This window comes from Lacerta agilis, chromosome Z (assembly GCF_009819535.1).
Source record: "Lacerta agilis isolate rLacAgi1 chromosome Z, rLacAgi1.pri, whole genome shotgun sequence".
In the NCBI taxonomy this organism is placed as follows: domain Eukaryota; kingdom Metazoa; phylum Chordata; class Lepidosauria; order Squamata; family Lacertidae; genus Lacerta; species Lacerta agilis.
In genome coordinates, this window is record NC_046331.1 from 7,353,519 (window position 1) to 7,373,285 (window position 19,767).

A 19,767-nucleotide genomic window follows, 5' to 3' on the forward strand; every position below is an offset into this window, starting at 1 on the left:
TTTAATGAAAAGCAAAAATAACAGAAATTACATCAGCTAACATTACATTACATTACAGAAACATGACCCATACGGTGACCCACCACCCAGGGCGACTGAGGAAGGTACGCAGACCTCCTTATATACCGTACCCGATTACTGTCACGCCCAAATCAAGACAAACTCAGCATCACCTGCTGCACTGTCCCACAGCTGGAAAACTAGGTCAATTTACTTCTTTCATTCTCTTAAAGAGATATCCCTGTGGAACAATAATGAACCTTGAATTAACATCCAACACATCCTCCTTTAGTGAGCCATCAAGAGACAGGCAACTCCTCCTCCTCCTTCTACCCCAACCATCTAGCTGGGGTGCCCCAGCCACTCTGGGCAGCTTCCAACACATAACAAAACATCAAGGTTATTGCAGCAAGGGTAAGATACGCCCTGCAGCTCGCAACAGAACACGTGTACATGGGCAGGGGTGGGGAGATTAATAAATTAGAATTACTTGTTCTATGGGGAAAACCAAAAACAGAGAGAAAGTTCAAAGATTTTCACTCTAGGAGACTGTTGAGACTGTGAATTTGGGGTTCTCATCAGCTGCACGCCATAATCCATCACAATTGTAACAAATAAAGGCTTGACACATCTCGCTTTGCGTGTCATGAGTCTACCTCATGTATTAGTTTCACCCTTTAAGTTGAATTACTGAAAGAAATGAACCTTTCCACGATATTCTATTTTTTTTAGTTTCGCCTGTAGATATAGATATAGATATAGACAGATATAGATAGGTGCATGAAGAATGCTGAGATGTACAGGAAGATTAATTCTGATCCAGATTATAAATTCCTGTGACTTCTCCCAGCACAGAATCGCAGGGCACACCTGCAACCCTACATATAAATAAGGAAGTATTAAGAAATTTGGAGAAGGTGCATGTGAAAGGGGTCTTGTGGTGGTTTTTTTTTTTTTTCTTTTTTTACTCTTCCACACAGGGCTCCGGTGTGCTGGAGGGAATGTCCTCATTATACCAGTGTTTGGAAGGTAGCCACCGGGAGCTGAGTATTTGTTTAAAAGGGAGTTTTCTGCCAATCTATTTTTAAAAATGGCTCACAAGGAAATATTTATCCTGCTTTTTCAAACACTATATATATTTTCTTCCCACCCGAGGTCTTTTGACATTCTGGGCCATAATTATCTTACAGCTAAATGCATGGTTTTTTTCTCCCCTCCTTTTCTTTTCTTTTCTTTTCTTTTCTTTTCTTTTCTTTTCTTTCTTTTCTTTCTTTTCTTTTCTTTTCTTTTCTTTTCTTTTCTTTTCTTTTCTTTTCTTTTCTTTCTTACTGAATGCAGCCTGGAAATGGACAGGCCCACAAATGCATGGAGAAATTTCTGGTGGAGAAATCCCATTTTCCATTCATAAGAGAAGTAGGGAGACAGAGCTGGGGAACCTGTGGAGTTCCAGATGTGGCAGGGGTCCAATTTCCTGCATGCTCCAGCCAGGCCAATGGTCTGGGATGATGGGAGTTGTAGTTCAACAACATTCAGAGAGCCAGAGGTTCTCACATCCCTGGAGCAACATTGGGACATAGGAAGCTGCCTTATACAAAGTCAGACCAATACCAATACAGACCTAGCTCTGTATTGTCTACACTGACTGATAGTGGCTATCCAGAGTTTGAAGCGGGCAGTTTCTCTCAACCCTACCTGGTGATGCCAGGGATTGAACTTGGGACCTTGCAGCAGAGAGTTCCACACGTTTACATATTACAGAGTGGGACCTGGTGCACACTCAGTGCACACTCACCTGGATCCAAACTCTGTGTCTCTCTTGGATTTTGCCCTTCAGGCGGGGCCCAATCATGTTCTTCAGCTCAGGAAGAAGTTCCTCCATCACTAAGTTGCTCAAGACCTGGATTGGTTATAAAGGTGAGGAAAGGTTGGTTCAATTTATTGTATTGCTTCCCACAACGAAAAGCCCTGAAACAATTCACAATGAGACTAAGATACAATAAGACCAATCCATAAAACATAGCTGGGTTAAAAACACCCAGTCATTGGTGCTATCCAAACTCCTGTAGGTACAAAAGGAATACCTTTGCCTGGCACCTAAGTGATGGCAAAAACCAGTGCCAGTGGGGACAGCACTTATCACACACTGGGAGGTAGAAACAAAGGAAGCTGGCTTAAACTGGGCCAGATTGTTGGTTCATTTAACCCAGTACTGTCTGCACTATCTGGCAGTGAATCTCCAGGTGGGGCCGGGAGAGACTCCTATCTGAAATCCTGGAGAGCATCTGCCAGTCAAAGTAGACAATACTGAGCAAGAAGGACCACTGTTCTGACTCAATATAAGGCTGCTTCCGATGTTCTTATGACCTCAGGTTGTCAGACATACCTAGGAATTAATTTCCTGGGCTGCTCCCTCAAAGACTCACCTGTGCCTCATTGCCACAAAGCATGTCCCATGTGCCATACTGCTCCTTAGACTGGCGGTACATGCGGACGGCATCCGTGAATGCAGGAGCTTCCACCTTGTTGTCCTCAGAAATACCTGGAAGAGAAAAGGGGAAGGTGCTTTTATTTTTAAGGGGGGACTCTGTGTCTCTTAGAGCAGTGAACAGTGTTCTTCAACCATGGGTTCCCAGATGTTGTTGGATTACAACTCCCATCATCCCCTGCCAGATGCCATTTGATTACAAGTTCCATTGTCCACACCCTGATCAAGAGAAGTAATAGCACCACACCTAGAATACTGTGTCCAGTTCTGAGCACCACAGTTTAAGGACATTGACAAACTGGAATGTGTGCAGAGGAGGACAACCAAGATAATCAAGGGTCTGGAAACCAAGCCTTATGAGCAACAATTGATGGAATTGTCCCATGGAAGATGGAGCAAGCTTGTTTTATCCTGCTCTGGAGGCTAGTACATGAACCAACAGCTTCAAGTAACAAGAAAGGAGATTCCAACGAAACATCAGGAAGAACTTTCTCACACTAAGAGCTGTTTGACAGTGGAAGAGACTCCCAAGAGAGGTGGTGAACTCTCCTTCCTTGGTTTTGTTTTTTTTAAACAACAAAAACAATTTTATAATTTGTACCTCACCTATCTAACTGGGTTGCCCCAGTCCTTCCAATATATGAGCAGAGGTTGGATGGCTATCTGTCACAGATGCTTTAGTTGAGATTCCTCCGTTGCAGTGGGTTGGACTAGATGGCTCTCAGGGACCTTCCCAATTCTACAGTTCCATGGTGGAGTTGGACTACAACTCCCATCATCCCTAGCTCAACACTCAGGGATGATGGTAGCTGCAGTCCGACACATCTGGGGAAACAAGGTTGAAAAACTGCAACCTACAGCAGTCAGGGTCAATCAAAATGATCCTATCCAGTAGGAGAGGCTAATGGATAGGTGTTTCCTGTTGGTGTTTCCTGCTTGGCAGGGGGTTGGACTGGATGGCCCTTGTGGTCTCTTCCAACTCTATGATTCTATGAGAGGCTAGCCCAGCCTCCTAGACAGGACAGAAAGAGCAAACGGAGCCCTCTGACGCAATGCCATATAGACAAATATTGCATAAAGCAAAACAGTAACACAGCCTTGCAAACTGGACCCCCTGAAATCCAGTTGCTGGGAATCACAAGAGAGGTGAGTGCTGTGGTGCTCAGATCATAGGCATGTAAAGAGAGGGTCCCAGGTTCAATCCTCGCTGTCTCCAAGCAGGGTTTGGGAGTCCTGTCTGGAACCCTAAAGAGTCCACTGCTGGTCTGTGCAAACAATGATAATCTTGATGGACCAATGGCCTAGTTCTGTAGAAGGCAGCTTCCTACATTTCCTTACAAGCCCAACCAGCTGAGGGAAAGGGTTAAAAAAAGAAGGAAGAGTTAAACAGGCAAGGCTGGGCTGTGCCTGTGTGCAGTGTCAGAGTTACAATCACAGCGCTCTGGAAATTGACATAACATCTACAAAAGAGGAATCCTGTCTGGGAAGCCAAAGTTGGGGGGAGGTCTTCAAAAGGGAAATTGCCACATTTTGGCACGGGGGGGGGGGGGGAGAGAAGGAAGAGAAAGTGACTAAAAATAATGTGACAGGGGATGAATCACAGTCAGCGCATGATTTCTGAAAACCTTTCAACACAAGCAACACCCCCGTAAGGGAGTTGGAGAAAAGGGTGCATCACAGCTGCCCATGATTCCTCTGTGTGTGATTTATTGCTGGGGAAAGGGGAGGCTGGAAGGTTGGGTGCCCTTCTCCACAGTCTTCCCCCCCCACACACACATCTAAACCTTTTGGAGTAGACAGCTTTCAAATATGGGCGGAATGAGAAGAGTTAAGCCAAGAGGTGGCTAGATCTGGCAAGGTCTGGATTAAGGTTTCAGCAACAAGAATTACAGCCCGGGCACACACTCCACTCTGAAATGGGCAAAGGACAGAAGAGGTGTAAAAGGAAAAAAAAAAGGGAAAGCAAGAGCTGGCATTCTTTTAATGACTCTCTGAGTCTGGAGTTGGCAGGGAAGCAGGTAGAGAGCTCTCTCTCTCCTTTGAGAAAGGGCAGTGTTAACTCTCCCTTGTCCTTGGTTTCTTTGCAAGGCTCTGGGAGAGGAGGAAACAACAGGGATGCTGGATTAAGAACAACAACAAAAGGGGCTGTTTCAACACTGGTGGAAGAAGAATACCGGAAGCCTGGTGCATCACGAGCACATATTTTCTCTCGTCCTTAGGGAAGGCAAGGAGCTACGCAGAATGTGACCATGACTCTGTCCTGCCCCTGATACAAATACTTTTTGCCTACCCAAGAGGATTCAGAGACACCAGATGTTGCAGCCAAGCTCTGTGGCTGTGCACATGTGTGAGGTCCTATGGAAATGGTTTACTTCCTCTACCACCACAACCACCCTGCATCTCTAGATCCAGCACCACCATCTCCTTAGGAAAATAGGAACCTGCCATATATTCACTGTATCATTGGTCCATCTAGCTCAGTACTGTCTATGACTGGCCATGACTCTCCAAGGCTTCCAGGAGCGGGACGTTCCCAGCCCTTCCTGGAGATGTTGGGAGATTGAACCTGGGATCGTCTGTGTGCAAACAGATGCCCAGCCATTGAGCTACAGTCTTCCTCCTAATCATATATTAAGATTCTAGTCCCCATAATTCAGACAGAAACAGGAACACAGGGATCTGCCTTTTGCTTAGTCAGAGCATGGGTCCATCTTGCTCAGTACTGTCTACACCAACTGGCAGCAGCTCTCTAGGGCTTTCAGACAGGGGTCACTCTCAGTGCCACTTGGAGATGCCACCGCGGATTGGACCTGGGGCCTTTTGCATGCAACACAGGTGGTCTGCCACTGAGCTGCAGCCGTTCCCCTTCAGATAGGCTTGGGAAATAAATGCAGCCATGGATGGAGGCAGGAGGAGAATGGGTGGAAGTAAGAATGAATTTCAGGACATTTCTCTGGCTCCATTTTGGTGTATGGGGGGTGCAGGGCTGCTGATCGTGGATGGGTTTTGAAAGCTAGCATGACCATTTCCCAGGCATGTGGCAGAACACACACACACACACAGAGAGAGAGAGAGAGAGAGAGAGAGAGAGAGAGAGAGAGAGCACGTAAATGGTTGGCTGCCCAGCATCTCCCTTGAAAGATTCTGGAAGGTGAGATGATCCAGTCCCATGCCACTGCAGTCCTGCCTGGGGATGACTAGCAATTTTTTCTTGCCCTCCAGCAAGACAAGGAGATTTTGAAGTCACCATTGCCTGAACTACTATGGTCAAGGTTGTTGTTGCTGCTCAGTAGGGCTGGCAGTGTATTCTCCTGGAGGTCACAACATGAAGCAGGCCTGATTTTAGAGCAGATGTTGTTAGGCTCCAGCTCACATCAGCCCCAGACCCAGATTTTGAAGTCCAAAACTTCTGGAGCACAGCAAGTTAACAGAGGGCTCCAATAAGCACCCGCCCACTCACATGCCTGTTAAGGTGACACAACCCATGTGGGCCTATCCCCATGTGATGCAGGGGTGCAGAACATTTCCTCCTAGGCAACTTTCTGAGTGGTGGGGCCAGAGACATTATGAATGCAGATTTTACTTTTGAGCTGCAGGCTATGTACACTGCTCCCTTCTGCCCTCTGTCGAGGCATGCAGGAGGCCCGATCAGAGTTCAAGGACACATTCCAGCCAGGCAAAAACTCATTAGGAAGGTGCAAAGCAGACCTGGTGAAGGGAGAGTGGAGTGTGGGGCAATTTCTGAGGGCTAGATGGAGAGGCCAGGACAAGGACAGGTGTGTGTGTGTGTGTGGTAGGTTTTCATAAAGAGGAATAAATAAAAGCATAGTAAGCCAACCTTGCATTCTCTCTCGCACACGTGACCTTGTCCCATGGGTCAGTTGCACAACATGCAGCCCTAACGACGACTCCTTCATTTAAGGAGGTGGCGCTGAGCCATCTGAGCCCGGCAATAAATTAAACCTTGACTGCAAAGGACAGAAACTTAAAATAACAAAACAGCACACGTACTGAGAGTGAACTCTCAAAGCGTTGCAGCTTGAAAGAAAGCAGGGAGGAAAGGGAAGGAGTGGAAAGGACAGGGCGGTTTATTGTAAGCAGCACCGTGGAAGGACCTGCCCAGTTCAGGGTGGGAAAAGGAATTTCAGAGGGAAGCCCTCCCCAAGGGAGTGGGGAGGGGTGATGGATGGCTTTCTAGCCTGGCATTCTAATGCTCTCCCACCCGCACAACACATTCCACGTAGGCCAGGCAGCAGGAAACCTGCCAAGAGAGAAAAAGGAGAGGACAGGATGGGCGGGAATCACCGCACCGAAAATGCCACCCTCTGCCAGCAAAGCCTCACCCTGCGCAGTAGGGCAGGGCTGCGAGCCCACAGAGCGGTGCAGGAGGAGGAAGAAGAGGGTGGCGGTGGTGCTTGACCCTGCCAGAACCTGCCAAAGCATGCCAAGGACCCACTATGGACAGAAAGTTTGCACAACTTTGCAGCAGGAAGCAGTAAAAGGGCGGGGGGGGAGGAGCATAGCTGACAGCGTTTTGGGCTCTAGCAGGTGCTGGGAAGCTCACCTTAATTGGATCTTGGGGAAGGCATTAATTTGTCCCCAGGTGAGACGGGAAAAAGACCCACAGCTCCTGCAGATTCTCAAAATCAATCAATCAATCAATATTCAAAGGAAGGTGGGAGTGAGACTTGCCTCAGAGAAAAGCTATCCAACAGATCTGCAGTTCCATTAAAAAAAAAATGATATTCAAGTGCAAGCGCACACAAACACCATATAAATAATACTAATTTCTTGCACAAGTATCCCACCTCTCCCCTTCCTTCAAGGTTGGCACTAAAGGAGAGTGAAAGGTAAACTGTGCCCTAGGGCTCATAGGAGTTGTATTCCAAACCATCTGGAGGGCACCAGGGCGGCAAAGGCTGCCCATGTGATTTGATCCAGAGGTTGGTCAGACTACAACTCCTGTCAGCCCCAGCCAATTCAGCCATGGTCATGGGTGATGGGAGTTGTAGTACAACAACATCAGGAAGATGAAGGAATATTTGTGTTGAGAATCCCTTAAACAGAAAAATCTCCGGACAACAGACATCAGTGGAAATGGCTTTGATGAACGTGGGCAGGCAGGGCTGGCCCACCCATGAAGCACAGTGAGGCAAACCACCTCAGGTGACAGAATTCATAGGGGCAGCAGATCCTGATGTCAATCTTTCTTCTCCTCTTGTTCCTGACACAGATCTTCCATCCCCCCATTTCCCCTGCCGGGGTAAAGGTAAAGGGACCCCTGACCGTTAGGTCCAGTTGCAGACAACTCCGGGGTTGCAGCGCTCATCTCGCTCTATAGGCCGAGGGAGCTGGCGTTTGTCCACAGACAGCTTCCGGGTCATGTGGCTAGCATGACTAGGCTGCTTGTGGTGAACCTTCCCACCGGAGCGGTACCTATTTATCTACTTGCACTTTGACGTGCTTTCGAACTGCTAGGTGGGCAGGAACTGGGACCGAGCAATGGAAGCTCATCCTGTTGCGCGGATTCGAACCGCCAACCTTCTGATCAGCAAGCCCTAGGCTCAGTGGTTTAGACCACAGCTCTACCCACGCCCTTCCCTTGCCGGGGAGTAGGACACTATTTAGAAGTCCACCTCAGGTGCCAAAATGTATTGGGCCAGCCCTGTGGGTGGGCTGTTATTCCATCCAGTAATTTAAATGCCCAGCCAGTGAAATCTCTGCGCTGGCTTGTCTTTACACCAGCCTGTGCTAACCTGCACTTCAGAGGTTTTTGACTGCAACTCCCATAATCTCTGGGGCAGAGGCCATTTTGGCTGGGGCTGGTGGGAGCTGGAGCCTAACAACATCTGCTCTAGAATCACGCCTGCATCATTCTGTGGAGCACACACTGCCAGCCCTACTAACAAACAGCAGCAGCGACCTTGGCCACAGTAATTCCGGCAATGGTGACTTCAAGGTTGGATTGTTGCAATGCACTCTATGTGGGGCTTCCCTTGAACTTGATCTGGAAGGTGCAGTTAGTACAGAATGCTGCAACACGAGTGAGGCCCTGTCTGCCCATAACACATCTGCTCAGAGAGCTGTAGTGGTTGCCTATCTGCTGTTGGACTAAGTTCAAAGTGCTACTTTTACTAATGCCTTTAACACCTTGGGATTGGTTTACTTGCAGGATCGCCTCACCACTTGGCTGCTTCAATCTGCAGAACTAGCACTGCCATAGGTGCTGCATAATACATATTCCACACTCCAGATAAATCAGTCTTATAGTGTGCCAGCACCTACTGTACACTCCCTGCCTATTGATATTAGGCCTTTCCTATATTATTTTTGAGGACGAGATGGTTAGACAGTGTTCTCGAAGCGACTGGCATGAGTTTGGCAGTGGAGGATAGGCGTGCCTGGCGTGCTCTGGTCCATGGGGTCACGAAGAGTCGGACACGACTGAACAACTGAACAACAACAACAACAACAAAAATATCTTTGTTTAGGCAAGGCTATCCAGACATGCAGAAGAAGTATCTGAAGAAGTGTGCATGCACACGAAAGCTCATACCAAGAACAAACTTAGTTGGTCTCTAAGGTGCTACTGGAAAGAATTTTTATTTTGTTCAGAAATGCAGAATTTGCTTGTATTTCATCTCTTTTCAGCTACTGTTGATTTTAGTGATCTCTTGCATCTTTTAAAATATCTTACTAGTCTTTTTTTTTAAAAAAAATTGAGGATGTTTTGTTTTTATATTTTTTGTAAACCGCTTAGAGGTTTTCTTACAATCCAGCAACATTACAGTCACGGGGAAAAGAAACTGCACCCTCTTTGAATACTGTGGTTATACATAGGAAGACATAATAACAATCATCTATTCCTTAGCAGGTCTTAAAATCAGGTAAATACAACCTCAGATGAACCACAAACGACATATTACACTGTGTCATTATTAATTTAACAGAAATAAAGCCGAAATGGAAAAGCCGCCTGTGAAAAACTAAGTACACCTCATGATTCAATAGCTTGTAGAACCACCTTTAGCAGCGATAACACGAAGTAATCGTTTTCTGTAGGAATTTATCCTTCTCTCACATTGTTGTGGAGGAATTTTGGCCCATTCTTCTTTACAACGTTGCTTCGGTTCATTGAGGTTTTCTGGCATTTATTTATGCACTGCTCTCTTAAGGTCCCACGCACCATTTCAATTGGGTTGACGTCTGGATTTTGACTGGGCCATTGCAACACTTTGATTCTGTTCTTTTCTCTTTTTTTCTCGCTACAGAACCATCTAGATTAGAAAAATAGTTGATTCAATCAAAAGAGAAAGCTCTCTCTAAAATGTATAAACTTCTGTTGTAGATTTGCTGGTGTGCTTGGGATCCTTGTCCTGCTGCATGACCCGATTTCAGCCAAGCTTCAGCTGCTGGGCAGATGGCCACACATTTGACTGTAGGATACTTTGGTATACTGAGGAGTTCATGGTAGACTCAATGACTGCAAGGTTCCCAGGTCCTGTGGCTGCAAAACAAGCCCAAATAATCACCCCTCCACCGTGCTTGACAGTTGGTATGAGGTGTTGACATACTGTGTTTGGTTTTTGCTAAACATGTTGTTGTTCAGTCGTTCAGTCGTGTCCGACTCTTCGTGACCCCATGGACCAGAGCACGCCAGGCACGCCTATCCTTCACTGCTTCTCGCAGTTTGGCCAAACTCATGTTAGTAGCTTCGAGAACACTGTCCAACCATCTCATCCTCTCTCATCTCCTTCACCTTGTGCCCTCCATCTTTCCCAACATCAGGGTCTTTCCTAGGGAGTCTTCTCTTCTCATGAGGTGGCCAAAGTATTGGAGCCTCAGCTTCAGGATCTGTCCTTCCAGTGAGCACTCAGGGCTGATTTCCTTCAGAATGGATAGGTTTGATCTTCTTGCAGTCCATGGGACTCTCTTGCAGTCCAGCTAAACATGGCGCTGTGCAAAACATCTCCACTTTGGTCTCTTCTGTCCAAAGGACATTGTTCCAGAAGTCTTGTGGTTTGTTCAGGTGCAACTTTGCAAACCAAAGCCATGCTGCCATATTATTTTTAGAGAGACGAGGCTTTCTCCTGGAAACCCTTCCAAACAAACCATACTTGTTCTGTCTAATTGCACTGTCATGAACTTTAACATTTAATATGCTAACTGAGGCCTGTAGAACCTGAGGTGTAACTCTTGTGGTGTTGTTGTTGTTGTTGTTTTTTGCAATTTCTCTGAGCATTGCAGGGTCTGACCTTGAGGTGAATTTGCTGCGACGTCCACTCCTGGAAAGATTGGCAACTGTCTTTAATATTTTCCAATTTTGAATAATCTTTCTCATTGTAGAATGATGGACTTAAAACTGGTTGAAGATGGCCTTAGAACTTCCCAGTTTCATTGGCGGCAGCAATTGCTTCCTTAAGAGCATTGTGTTGTATTTGCTTTTACAGAGGTGGGCACACTCGCTGATGATCAGTTAAGCAAGGGCATTTTATCAGCAGTCCTTGTCTGCTACTTAGCTTCTTAATTCGTATGGAAGCAGTAAGGGTGCACTTAGTTTTTCGCACATTATTTCTACCATCTTGGCTTTATTTCTGTTAAATAAATCATGACATGGTGTAATATGTCGTGTGTTGTTGCTCACCCGAGGTTGTGTTTTCCTAATTTTAAGACCTGCTAGGGAACAGATGATTGCTATTATGTCCTGATATGTAAAACTGCAGAAAGAGGGTACACTTTCTTTTTCCCGCGACTGTATATATGTTGTTAAATAAAATAAATAAACAAAACTGCAACACTGCTGCTATCAACAAATTCATCACCACAGGTAAACAAATAATTCTGAGGCTGGATTACAAGAGAGGTGTTCCCCGTTGGTAAGTCTGGGCACCGCTCTGCTCTCTTCCAAAGCATCTCTTTGGCTCAAGCTGTGGAGCTCAACAAAACTGCAACTTGAGACCCAGCTGTGGAAAAGACACATCATGTTGCTCCACCAGTTGCTCACTCCCTATGCCTGGTCAGAATCCTATACTCACAACATCCAAAACAGTTCCCATAAAAAAAATTAAGTTCACCAGACAAACTTTGGTCACAGTTGGCAGAGGGTGACTCAAAGCTGATGAGAAGCAGAGACTGAAACTCACATGGCCTCTTTGTAGCCATGCCAGTCCTTCAAGAAGCTTGCAGCAAGGGGCATAGCACAATGGTACAGCATCTGCTTTGCATGCAGAAGGTCGCAGGTTCAAACCCAAGAAGCACCAGATCTCACGAAACTCAAGGCGCTCACCACTCTACAATGCACCCAAACGTTTTGTTTCCTGGGAAACTCTGTTAGAAAACCACTGTTTTAACCTCTGAATCAGTTACCTGGAAGCATTTGGATACCCCCCCCTGTTTTTCTTTGAAAGTTGATGGTGATTATTGTGATGGTGGTGGTGGTGATGGCTATTAAAGCCCTTTTTATATGAATGGTATTTGGGGGGGGGAGGGAGGGAAAAAAACTGGGCAGGGACACTTATGTGATGGAGGGGAGGAAGAAATAAGGCAGGTTTATTTAAAATATAAAGATGTTGTGAATATATATATTCACACAGCACATAGTTCCGCTATGGAGTTTGCTCCTGCCTGGGGTAGTAATGGCCACCATCTTTAAAAGAGAATTAGACAAATTTGCAGAGGATAAGGCTATCAATGACTACTGGCCATGATGGCTATGCTCTGCCTCCAATGTTGGGAGACACTTTTCCTTTTCTGGGGATGCTGAGTGAGGAGAGCATTGCTCCACTCAGATCCTGCTTTCAGGCTTCCGACTGGGGCATCTGGTTGGCCCCTGGGAGAACAGGATGCTGGACAAGGTGGGCCATTGGCCTCAATCCATAAGGCATTCACACACACACACACACACACACACACACACACACACACACACACACACACACTTTCCCACAATGCTCTTCCATAGAATCATAGAATCATAGAGTTGGAAGAGACCCCAAGGGCCATCCAGTCCAACCCCCTGCCAAGCAGAAAACACCACCAAAGCATTCCTGACAGATGGCTGTCAAGCCTCCGCTTAAAGACCTCCAAAGAAGGAGACTCCACCACACTCCAAAGAAGGAGACTCCACCACCCTCCCATACTTGTTCCTTCTTGCCTCTGTTGGAATAAAAAGGTTGAAACTGCAAGAAAGAAGATCTTGACTGAATTATGTCAAGAGCAACTTCCTGGAGGTAAAAAGGCTGTTTAGCAGTTAAACGGACTGCCTCTGAAGGTGGAGCACTCTCCTTTCCTAGAGGAGGTTAAGTAGAAGATGCATGCCCATTAATTAGTCAGCCATGCTGCAGTTGACAAAGTCCTACTATGTTCAGAGTGATGGAAAACGATATCTGCACTGGGTGCCAATCTCTTACCAGCCCAAGTTCAAGGTGTTCCTATTGGTATCTAAAGTACTTAATGGCCTGGGACAAGTTTACTTGCCCCATATGAGCCCACTTGACTGCTTCAGTCCATGGAACTATTACAGGTGCCACGTTAATACTTGTGGCCCCTTACACTTTGGAACTCCCTGCTTATTGACATTTAGGCCTTCACTGTACTCTGTTTGGAGACCACTTAAAACATTTCTTCTTCTTCAGGGAAGCCAATACAGACACAGAAATGTTAATGTGTTTGAATCTCTTTTACTGTTCATTTCAATTATTGTTAATGGTGTTTTGGAATCATAGAATCATCGAGTTGGAAGAGACCACAAGGGCCATCCAGTCCAACCCCCTGCCAAGCAGGAAACACCATCAAAGCATTCCTGACAGATGGCTGTCAAGCCTCTGCCCAAAGACCTCCAAAGAAGAGGATTTGTTTGTTTATTTGTTTATTTATTTATTATTAAATCTGTATTTATATTTCTTGTAAACTGCTTAGAGATTTGACTACAGTCAAATGTCATACAAATGTTGTTAAACAGATAAATAATCCTCAGGGAACCTGCGTAAAGAGATTCAGCAAGCACCTTCTGTTTTAACCTTTAAACTGCCTGCTGAAATCTTTTCTATGCCCATATTTCATTAGTTCTGGAAGCGGCATTTACATCATATGCAGGCTCAAACGCACAATGTCAAGTGAAACCATGGGGGAAATGGAATAGGCTGTTGTGTGAATGCAGCCTCTGCTGTCCACCGAGAGGCTAAACTGGCCATCTCTGACAGACTTACCATTGTTGCAGTGGCGCACACAGTCTTGGAAAACGGCTCGCCACTTCTCATGCTCCTTCGCGGTCATCACGCAGAAGTAGTAGTGCCGGGCGTAAGGGTGCCATAGGATGAGAGGGAACTCTGTGGGACATTTGAAGACAGAGGTGTTGCCCGATTTGGGTGCAGAACCTGGGGGACACAAAAAAAAAAACATGAAGAGGGAGAGACAGATGTGACAGTGGCAGAGCTTGGAAGAAACCACTTTCAAAGCTTGGCACACATCATGTGATTTATTCCTGACTGGAAAAACACACACAATCAGAGAGGCCAGCAGACGAGGGCATTTGCGCTTACATGCTTCTTGTGGTATTCACACAGGCATCTGGCTAGTTGGTTGGGAGAACAGGATGCTGGACTTGATGGGAAGATCTCTGTCGCTACTCTGCATCATTCCCCATGCTGAATCTTGCCTCCTTCCCAAATTCAGTCACTGCCTAAACACAAGGAATATCTGGCCTCAAAGAAGACTGCCCAATGCACCTTTGCAAATTGCCACTCCCTGCCAGAAAGCCAGGGCATAGCAGAAACTCGCACAGGGAAGTGGAGCCACCAGAGGCCGGGAAAGGCCATTGTTCTCTCAAGTCATGGCTGATACACAGACTGTGCAAATTCCCTGCTCATGCAGAGAGGTAGCAACTAGCAGGAACTACCTTAACTTTCAGGAGAGCTTACCCATCACATGCCCGTGTGTCCCCTCTGTGGGGCAGCACTGCTTAGATTGGAGATTCATCCAGAGCACACAGAGAATTGGGGCCCTCCCTCAGTGCTGGCAACACATACTTTGGGCTCTTCTCTAAACTGGTGCCCTCCAGATGTTGTTGGACTCAGCGACTGCCATTGGTCCCAGCCAGAATGGCCAGTGATGATGGGACCTGTATTCCAGCAACATCTGGGAGGTGCAAAAGTTCTGCCACCCTCCTCCTTACAAAGTCACTGACAGAAAAGCAACCAGGGAAAGCACACAAATCATTTTTGGACCCTTGAAAGTGCTATTCCATTGCTGGGAAGTTTCAAACCTGGGGGCCAAATGTGGCTCTCCATGGCTTTTTAGCTGACTCTTGGAACCCTCCCCAAGCCACACCCCTCTCCACAGGCCACACCCCTCTCCACAGGACCTGTTTCACACTCCAAGTATTTTTGCCTAGCTGGAATGTGCTCTTGAATTCAGATAATGCCTCTTCTTTGTCTGTACGGAGGGTAGAGAGGGGAGTGTGTAGAAACCACAAATGAAAAATGAAGTTTGTTGCTACACCCACCACTGGCATGTGGCCCTCAGAAGCTTGCCCAGAAGGGAAAGAGGCAGTCGGGTGGAAAAAACTTCCTTGCCCCTCCACTACGCAGAAGTGCAGTAGTAATTATTGCCATTGAAGGGCGATGCAAAGAAACAACAAAAGAAAATCAATTTAAAAGAATTGGCATATTTTAATCCATCCTATCCGTTCAAGGAGTAGGTCGGAAGCCATGCCTGAATTCGGTAGCTTGAACAGGAGTCTTAGTAAGAGGCAGCAGACTAACATACATACGGTAAATGTTTCTACTGCAAGGCGCAGATATGTCTAGATTTGTCTGCCACATGCTGCTGAGGCCAGGCAAACATGCAGCCCATCTGGCACTTCTGGATTTGATTGCAGATGGCAAGCTCCCTGGAGGCCAGGCAAAGGAAATGGGAACATCTGGGAGGCAGGGATTGGGGGACGGACCAGAGCTAATGTGCTGGATCAGTGCATGGTCACAAGGATGGACTGGAGCTGGAGCTTAATAGAGACAAGACTTGGGGAGCTGGTTTCTCGTCTTGTGGGTGCTCATGGACCCACCGCTGCCACTTGAGGCACAGATGGCCACGCTGACACAGAGTGCCTTCTGTCAAATCAGGCTAGTGGCCAGGCTACAACCCTATTTGGATATAAGTAACTTGGCTCCTATGATTTATGTTCTAGAAACCTCAGGACTGGACTACTGCCATGCTCTTTACATAGGGCTGCCTCTGAAAACAGTGCAGAAGCGTCAAAATAGTGCAGCAGCCCAGCTGCTGACAGGTTCAAGGCAAACATATAGCACAATCTAGGTTAACAGCCACACAGTCCAATTCATAGTGTCTTTTTAAAATAATAATAATAATGCGTAAATAGCATTTTTATTGGTTTTCCGAAGTGTAGAAATAGATTTTTTTTAAGTTTGTTGTTTTTAAGTTAGAGGCTTACATATATTGAGAAGGCACAAAGTGCTGGTTTTGACCTATAAACCTTTATAGATCGGGATCCCAATATATTCTGGAATGCCTCTCAAAAGGGGAACATACCCACACCCTTCCGTCGTCACCTGAGGCCCTACCCTGGGTCCCTTCTTTGAGTGAGGCTCAGAGGGTGGTGACAAGGGAGAAGGCAGCCTTCCACTGTGGCTCTCTTGAGGGAGGTCTGCCTTGCCAGGTAAAAAGCTCACCTTCCCATCCCCAGGCACCTGACAGACTTTGATGATGTTTTTGCTGCCAAAGCTTCCCACAGTTTTCTACTGGAGAAAGTTTTATTTTTTAATGAATAGTATGTGTTTTCATATGAATATGAATGTTATGGTATATTTATGTTTTTTAAGTGGGTTTAAACCACTTTGATAGGGACACAGGTGGCGCTGTGGTCTAAACCACTGAGCCTAGGGCTTGCCGATCAGAAGGTCGGCGGTTCAAATCCCCGCAACGGGGTGAGCTCCCCTTGTTCGGTCCCAGCTCCTGCCAACCTAATAGTTCGAAAGCACAGCAGTCCAAGTAGATAAATAGGTACCGCTCCGGCGGGAAGGTAAACGGCGTTTCCATGCGCTGCTCTGGTTTTGCCAGAAGCGGCTTAGTCATGCTGGCCACATGACCCAGAAAAACTGTCTGCGGATACACGCCGGCTCCCTCAACCAGTAAAGCGAGATGAGTGGCACAACCCCAGAGTCATTCACGACTGGACTTAACTTTCAGGGGTCCCTTTACCTTTAAACCACTTCGATACGTCTGCACAACAAGCGAATAATGAGTTGAAATGAATAAATTATTAATAATATAAACTCAGTGCCAGAGCATCTGCCTTGCACACAGCAGCTCCCAGGTTGAATCCTGGGAGAGAATCCCTGTCTGAATTCTGGAGTGCTGCAGCCAGTCAGTGTACATAGTAACACTGAGCAAGCCCTCCAGGCCTGTCCCCAGGCCACACCCATCTCCTCAGACCACACCTCTCACCAGCCCTGCTTCATACTGTCCTGGAGTGTTTTTTGCCTGGCTGGAATGTGTCCTTGAACCCTGATGATGCCTCTTGCTTGCTTGCCTGGATGGAGGGCAGAGAGGTGTGTGCTGAGTGTTTGCAGAAATTAGGCTAACTGTACAAATGCAACATTTACTGTACATTGTTGCTCCTCTCACTTCTGATTCTGACCCTCAGCACTAGCGGCATGTGCCCCACAGTAGGTTGCCCAGAAGCAAATGCAGCTCTTGGGATGAAAATGAACCCCAGGCCAATGTTTAGTTGTTGTTGTTGTTCAGTCGTTCAGTCGTGTCCGACTCTTTGTGACCCCATGGACCAGAGCACACCAGGCACGCCTATCCTTCACTGCCTCTCGCAGTTTGGCCAAACTCATGTTAGTAGCTTCGAGAACACTGTCCAACCATCTCATCCTCTGTCGTCCCCTTCTCCTTGTGCCCTCCATCTTTCCCAACATCAGGGTCTTTTCCAGGGAGTCTTCCCTTCTCATGAGGTGGCCAAAGTACTGGAGCCTCAACTTCAGGATCTGTCCTTCTAGTGAGCACTCAGGGCTGATTTCTTTAAGAATGGCTAAGTTTGATCTATACAAATTCACAGATCAACAAAACCCTGCAACCATCATAAATCCCCTGTGCTGTTCGCACCAATCCTTGATTTCCCTCTGCACACTTTCACCTCTTCGACTGTCGGTCCAACTGAATAGCCTTAGCTGTTCCCTGAAGAGGTGACCTCATCATCCCAAGCAAGAACCTGCCAGGCCCTGGGCAGCTGGCCTTTCTCCAAACAAATGTCTTTTCAGGTTTCTTGAAGGTCCTGCTTGGAAACGGACACCCCTCTTTGCACCCCGCCTGCCCACCCACCCATCACACTCCCTGACTGCGGTGGTTTTACAAGCCAGCTCCACCCAGCTTGTGTCAAAGCCTGGCAATTCACACAAGGGCCAGGCAGCAGGTTTGCTTTCCCTTGTGAGCTGAGGCACTGCCACACCTCTCACACACCCCTACTCTCAAAACAAGGAGAGGGCAGGTGACATTATGGGTGGCATTACAGTACAGTTATCGTGTCCAATGTAACGTTAATGACATTTCAACAATGATCAAGACACTGCAAGCTGGGCATTTCTGGTCTACATATTAAAATAAGAATTTAAGAAGAGCCTTGCTGGATCAGGCCAGTGGTCCATCTGGTCCAGCATCCTTTTATCACACTGATCAACCAGACACCTGTGGAAAACCCAGAAGCAGGACCTGAATGGGACAGCAGCTCTCCCCACTTGTGATTCCCAGGACTGGTATGCAGAGGCACCCTGTCTCCAGCAACAGAAGGAGAACGTATCAGCTGTGGCTAATAGCGACTAATAGCTTTGTTCTCCATTAACAGGTTAGCTGAGGCTCCCCGGATACTTCCTATATCCAAATGAGGTATATTATGTAGCCACATCACAAAGGTAAAGGTAAAGATACCCCTGACCATTAGGGCAAGTCGCGGACGACTCTGGGGTTGCAGTGCTCATCTCGCTCTATAGGCCGTGGGAGCCGGCGTTTGTCCGCAGACAGCTTCCGGGTCATGTGGCCAACATGACTAAGCTGCTTCTGGCGAACCAGAGCAGCGCACGGAAACACCGTTTACCTTCCTGCCGGAGTAGTACCTATTTATCTACTTACACTCTGACATGCTTTCAAACTGCTAGGTTGGCAGGAGCTGGGACCGAGCAATGGGAGCTCACGCCGTCGCAGGGATTCAAACTGCCGACCTTCCGATTGGCAAGCCCTAGGCTCAGTGGTTTAGACCTCAGCACCACCTGCGTCCCTCTGTAGCCACATCATATTTTAGATCAAATAGGCCAAAATGTGTCACTTCACAGTCTCATTTCAAAGTGGAGGCAGATGCTTTAGTAAGCAACTTGTTCCCAATAATCGAAAGGGCCTTACTAATCGTAATTAAAACAAGAGGCTGGCCAGCCATTAGAGCTCTGGAATTTGTTTGCAGCTTGAAGGATCAACATTCTCATCCAGAACTGAGGTTCAGTTTAGAATGGTTACCCCATATACCAGGAGTGGGGAACTTTATACAGCCTGAGGGCCACATTCCCTTCTGGGCAACCTCCTGGGGGCCAAAGGCCAGTAGAAGGCAGAACCAGAGGCAAAAGTGGGTGGAGCAAAGAATGTGGATTTTACCTTTGACCAGTAGGGGAACATCTGCAAACACTCTCCTCCATCCTCCATCCAGGAAAACAAGCAAGCAAGAGGCATCATCAGATTTCAAGAACATATTCCAGCCAGGCAAAAACTCTCAAGTGCACAGGGTCAGTGAAAGGTGTGGCTTGGGGGGGGGAGTTCCAAGGGTCAGGAATATTGGCCTGGAGGGCCACTGTCACTTCCTGGGCCACACCTCAAGGGCAAAACATCCACCTTCTGTGCAGTTGGCTCCAGGTAGCGCTGGGAAAGGTCTTTGTCAAAAACCTGGAGAGCCACTGCCAGTCAGTGCAGACAGTACTGAGCTAGATGGGCATGCTTATCACCCCTGCTGTGCTCCTCTGAACCCAAAGACAATAGAGGCATCTGGCATTGAGAAGGTGAAGGATGGGCAGTAGGACTCACCTGGCAAATTGCTATTGACCAGGTCCAGGTATTGCTCCAAGGAGGTGAGGATCTTGTAGCCAGCACTATTGATGAGAATCCGGGGCTGGAGACCTCTCTCATAGGCCTGCACAAGGAGGAGAACAGACACATACCAGGAATGTCCCAAAGGCAAATCAGATCTGCTGGGCCACTCAATGTTCTGGACCTTCGCTCCAGCAAAA

General features: G+C 47.1%; 1 protein-coding gene across 1 annotated transcript in view; it reads right to left on the minus strand.

Moving 5' to 3' along the window:
• NIBAN2 (niban apoptosis regulator 2) overlaps window positions 1-19,767 on the minus strand; it is a 94,807-nt gene that overhangs the window by 15,981 nt on the left and 59,059 nt on the right. Inside the window, exons 4-7 of the mRNA XM_033137502.1 lie at window positions 19,565-19,670; window positions 13,693-13,860; window positions 2,424-2,539; window positions 1,793-1,897 (exon numbers count right to left, since the gene is read on the minus strand). Of these exons, the coding sequence (XP_032993393.1) occupies window positions 1,793-1,897; window positions 2,424-2,539; window positions 13,693-13,860; window positions 19,565-19,670 (495 nt within the window). The remainder of the gene's footprint in view (window positions 1-1,792; window positions 1,898-2,423; window positions 2,540-13,692; window positions 13,861-19,564; window positions 19,671-19,767) is intronic.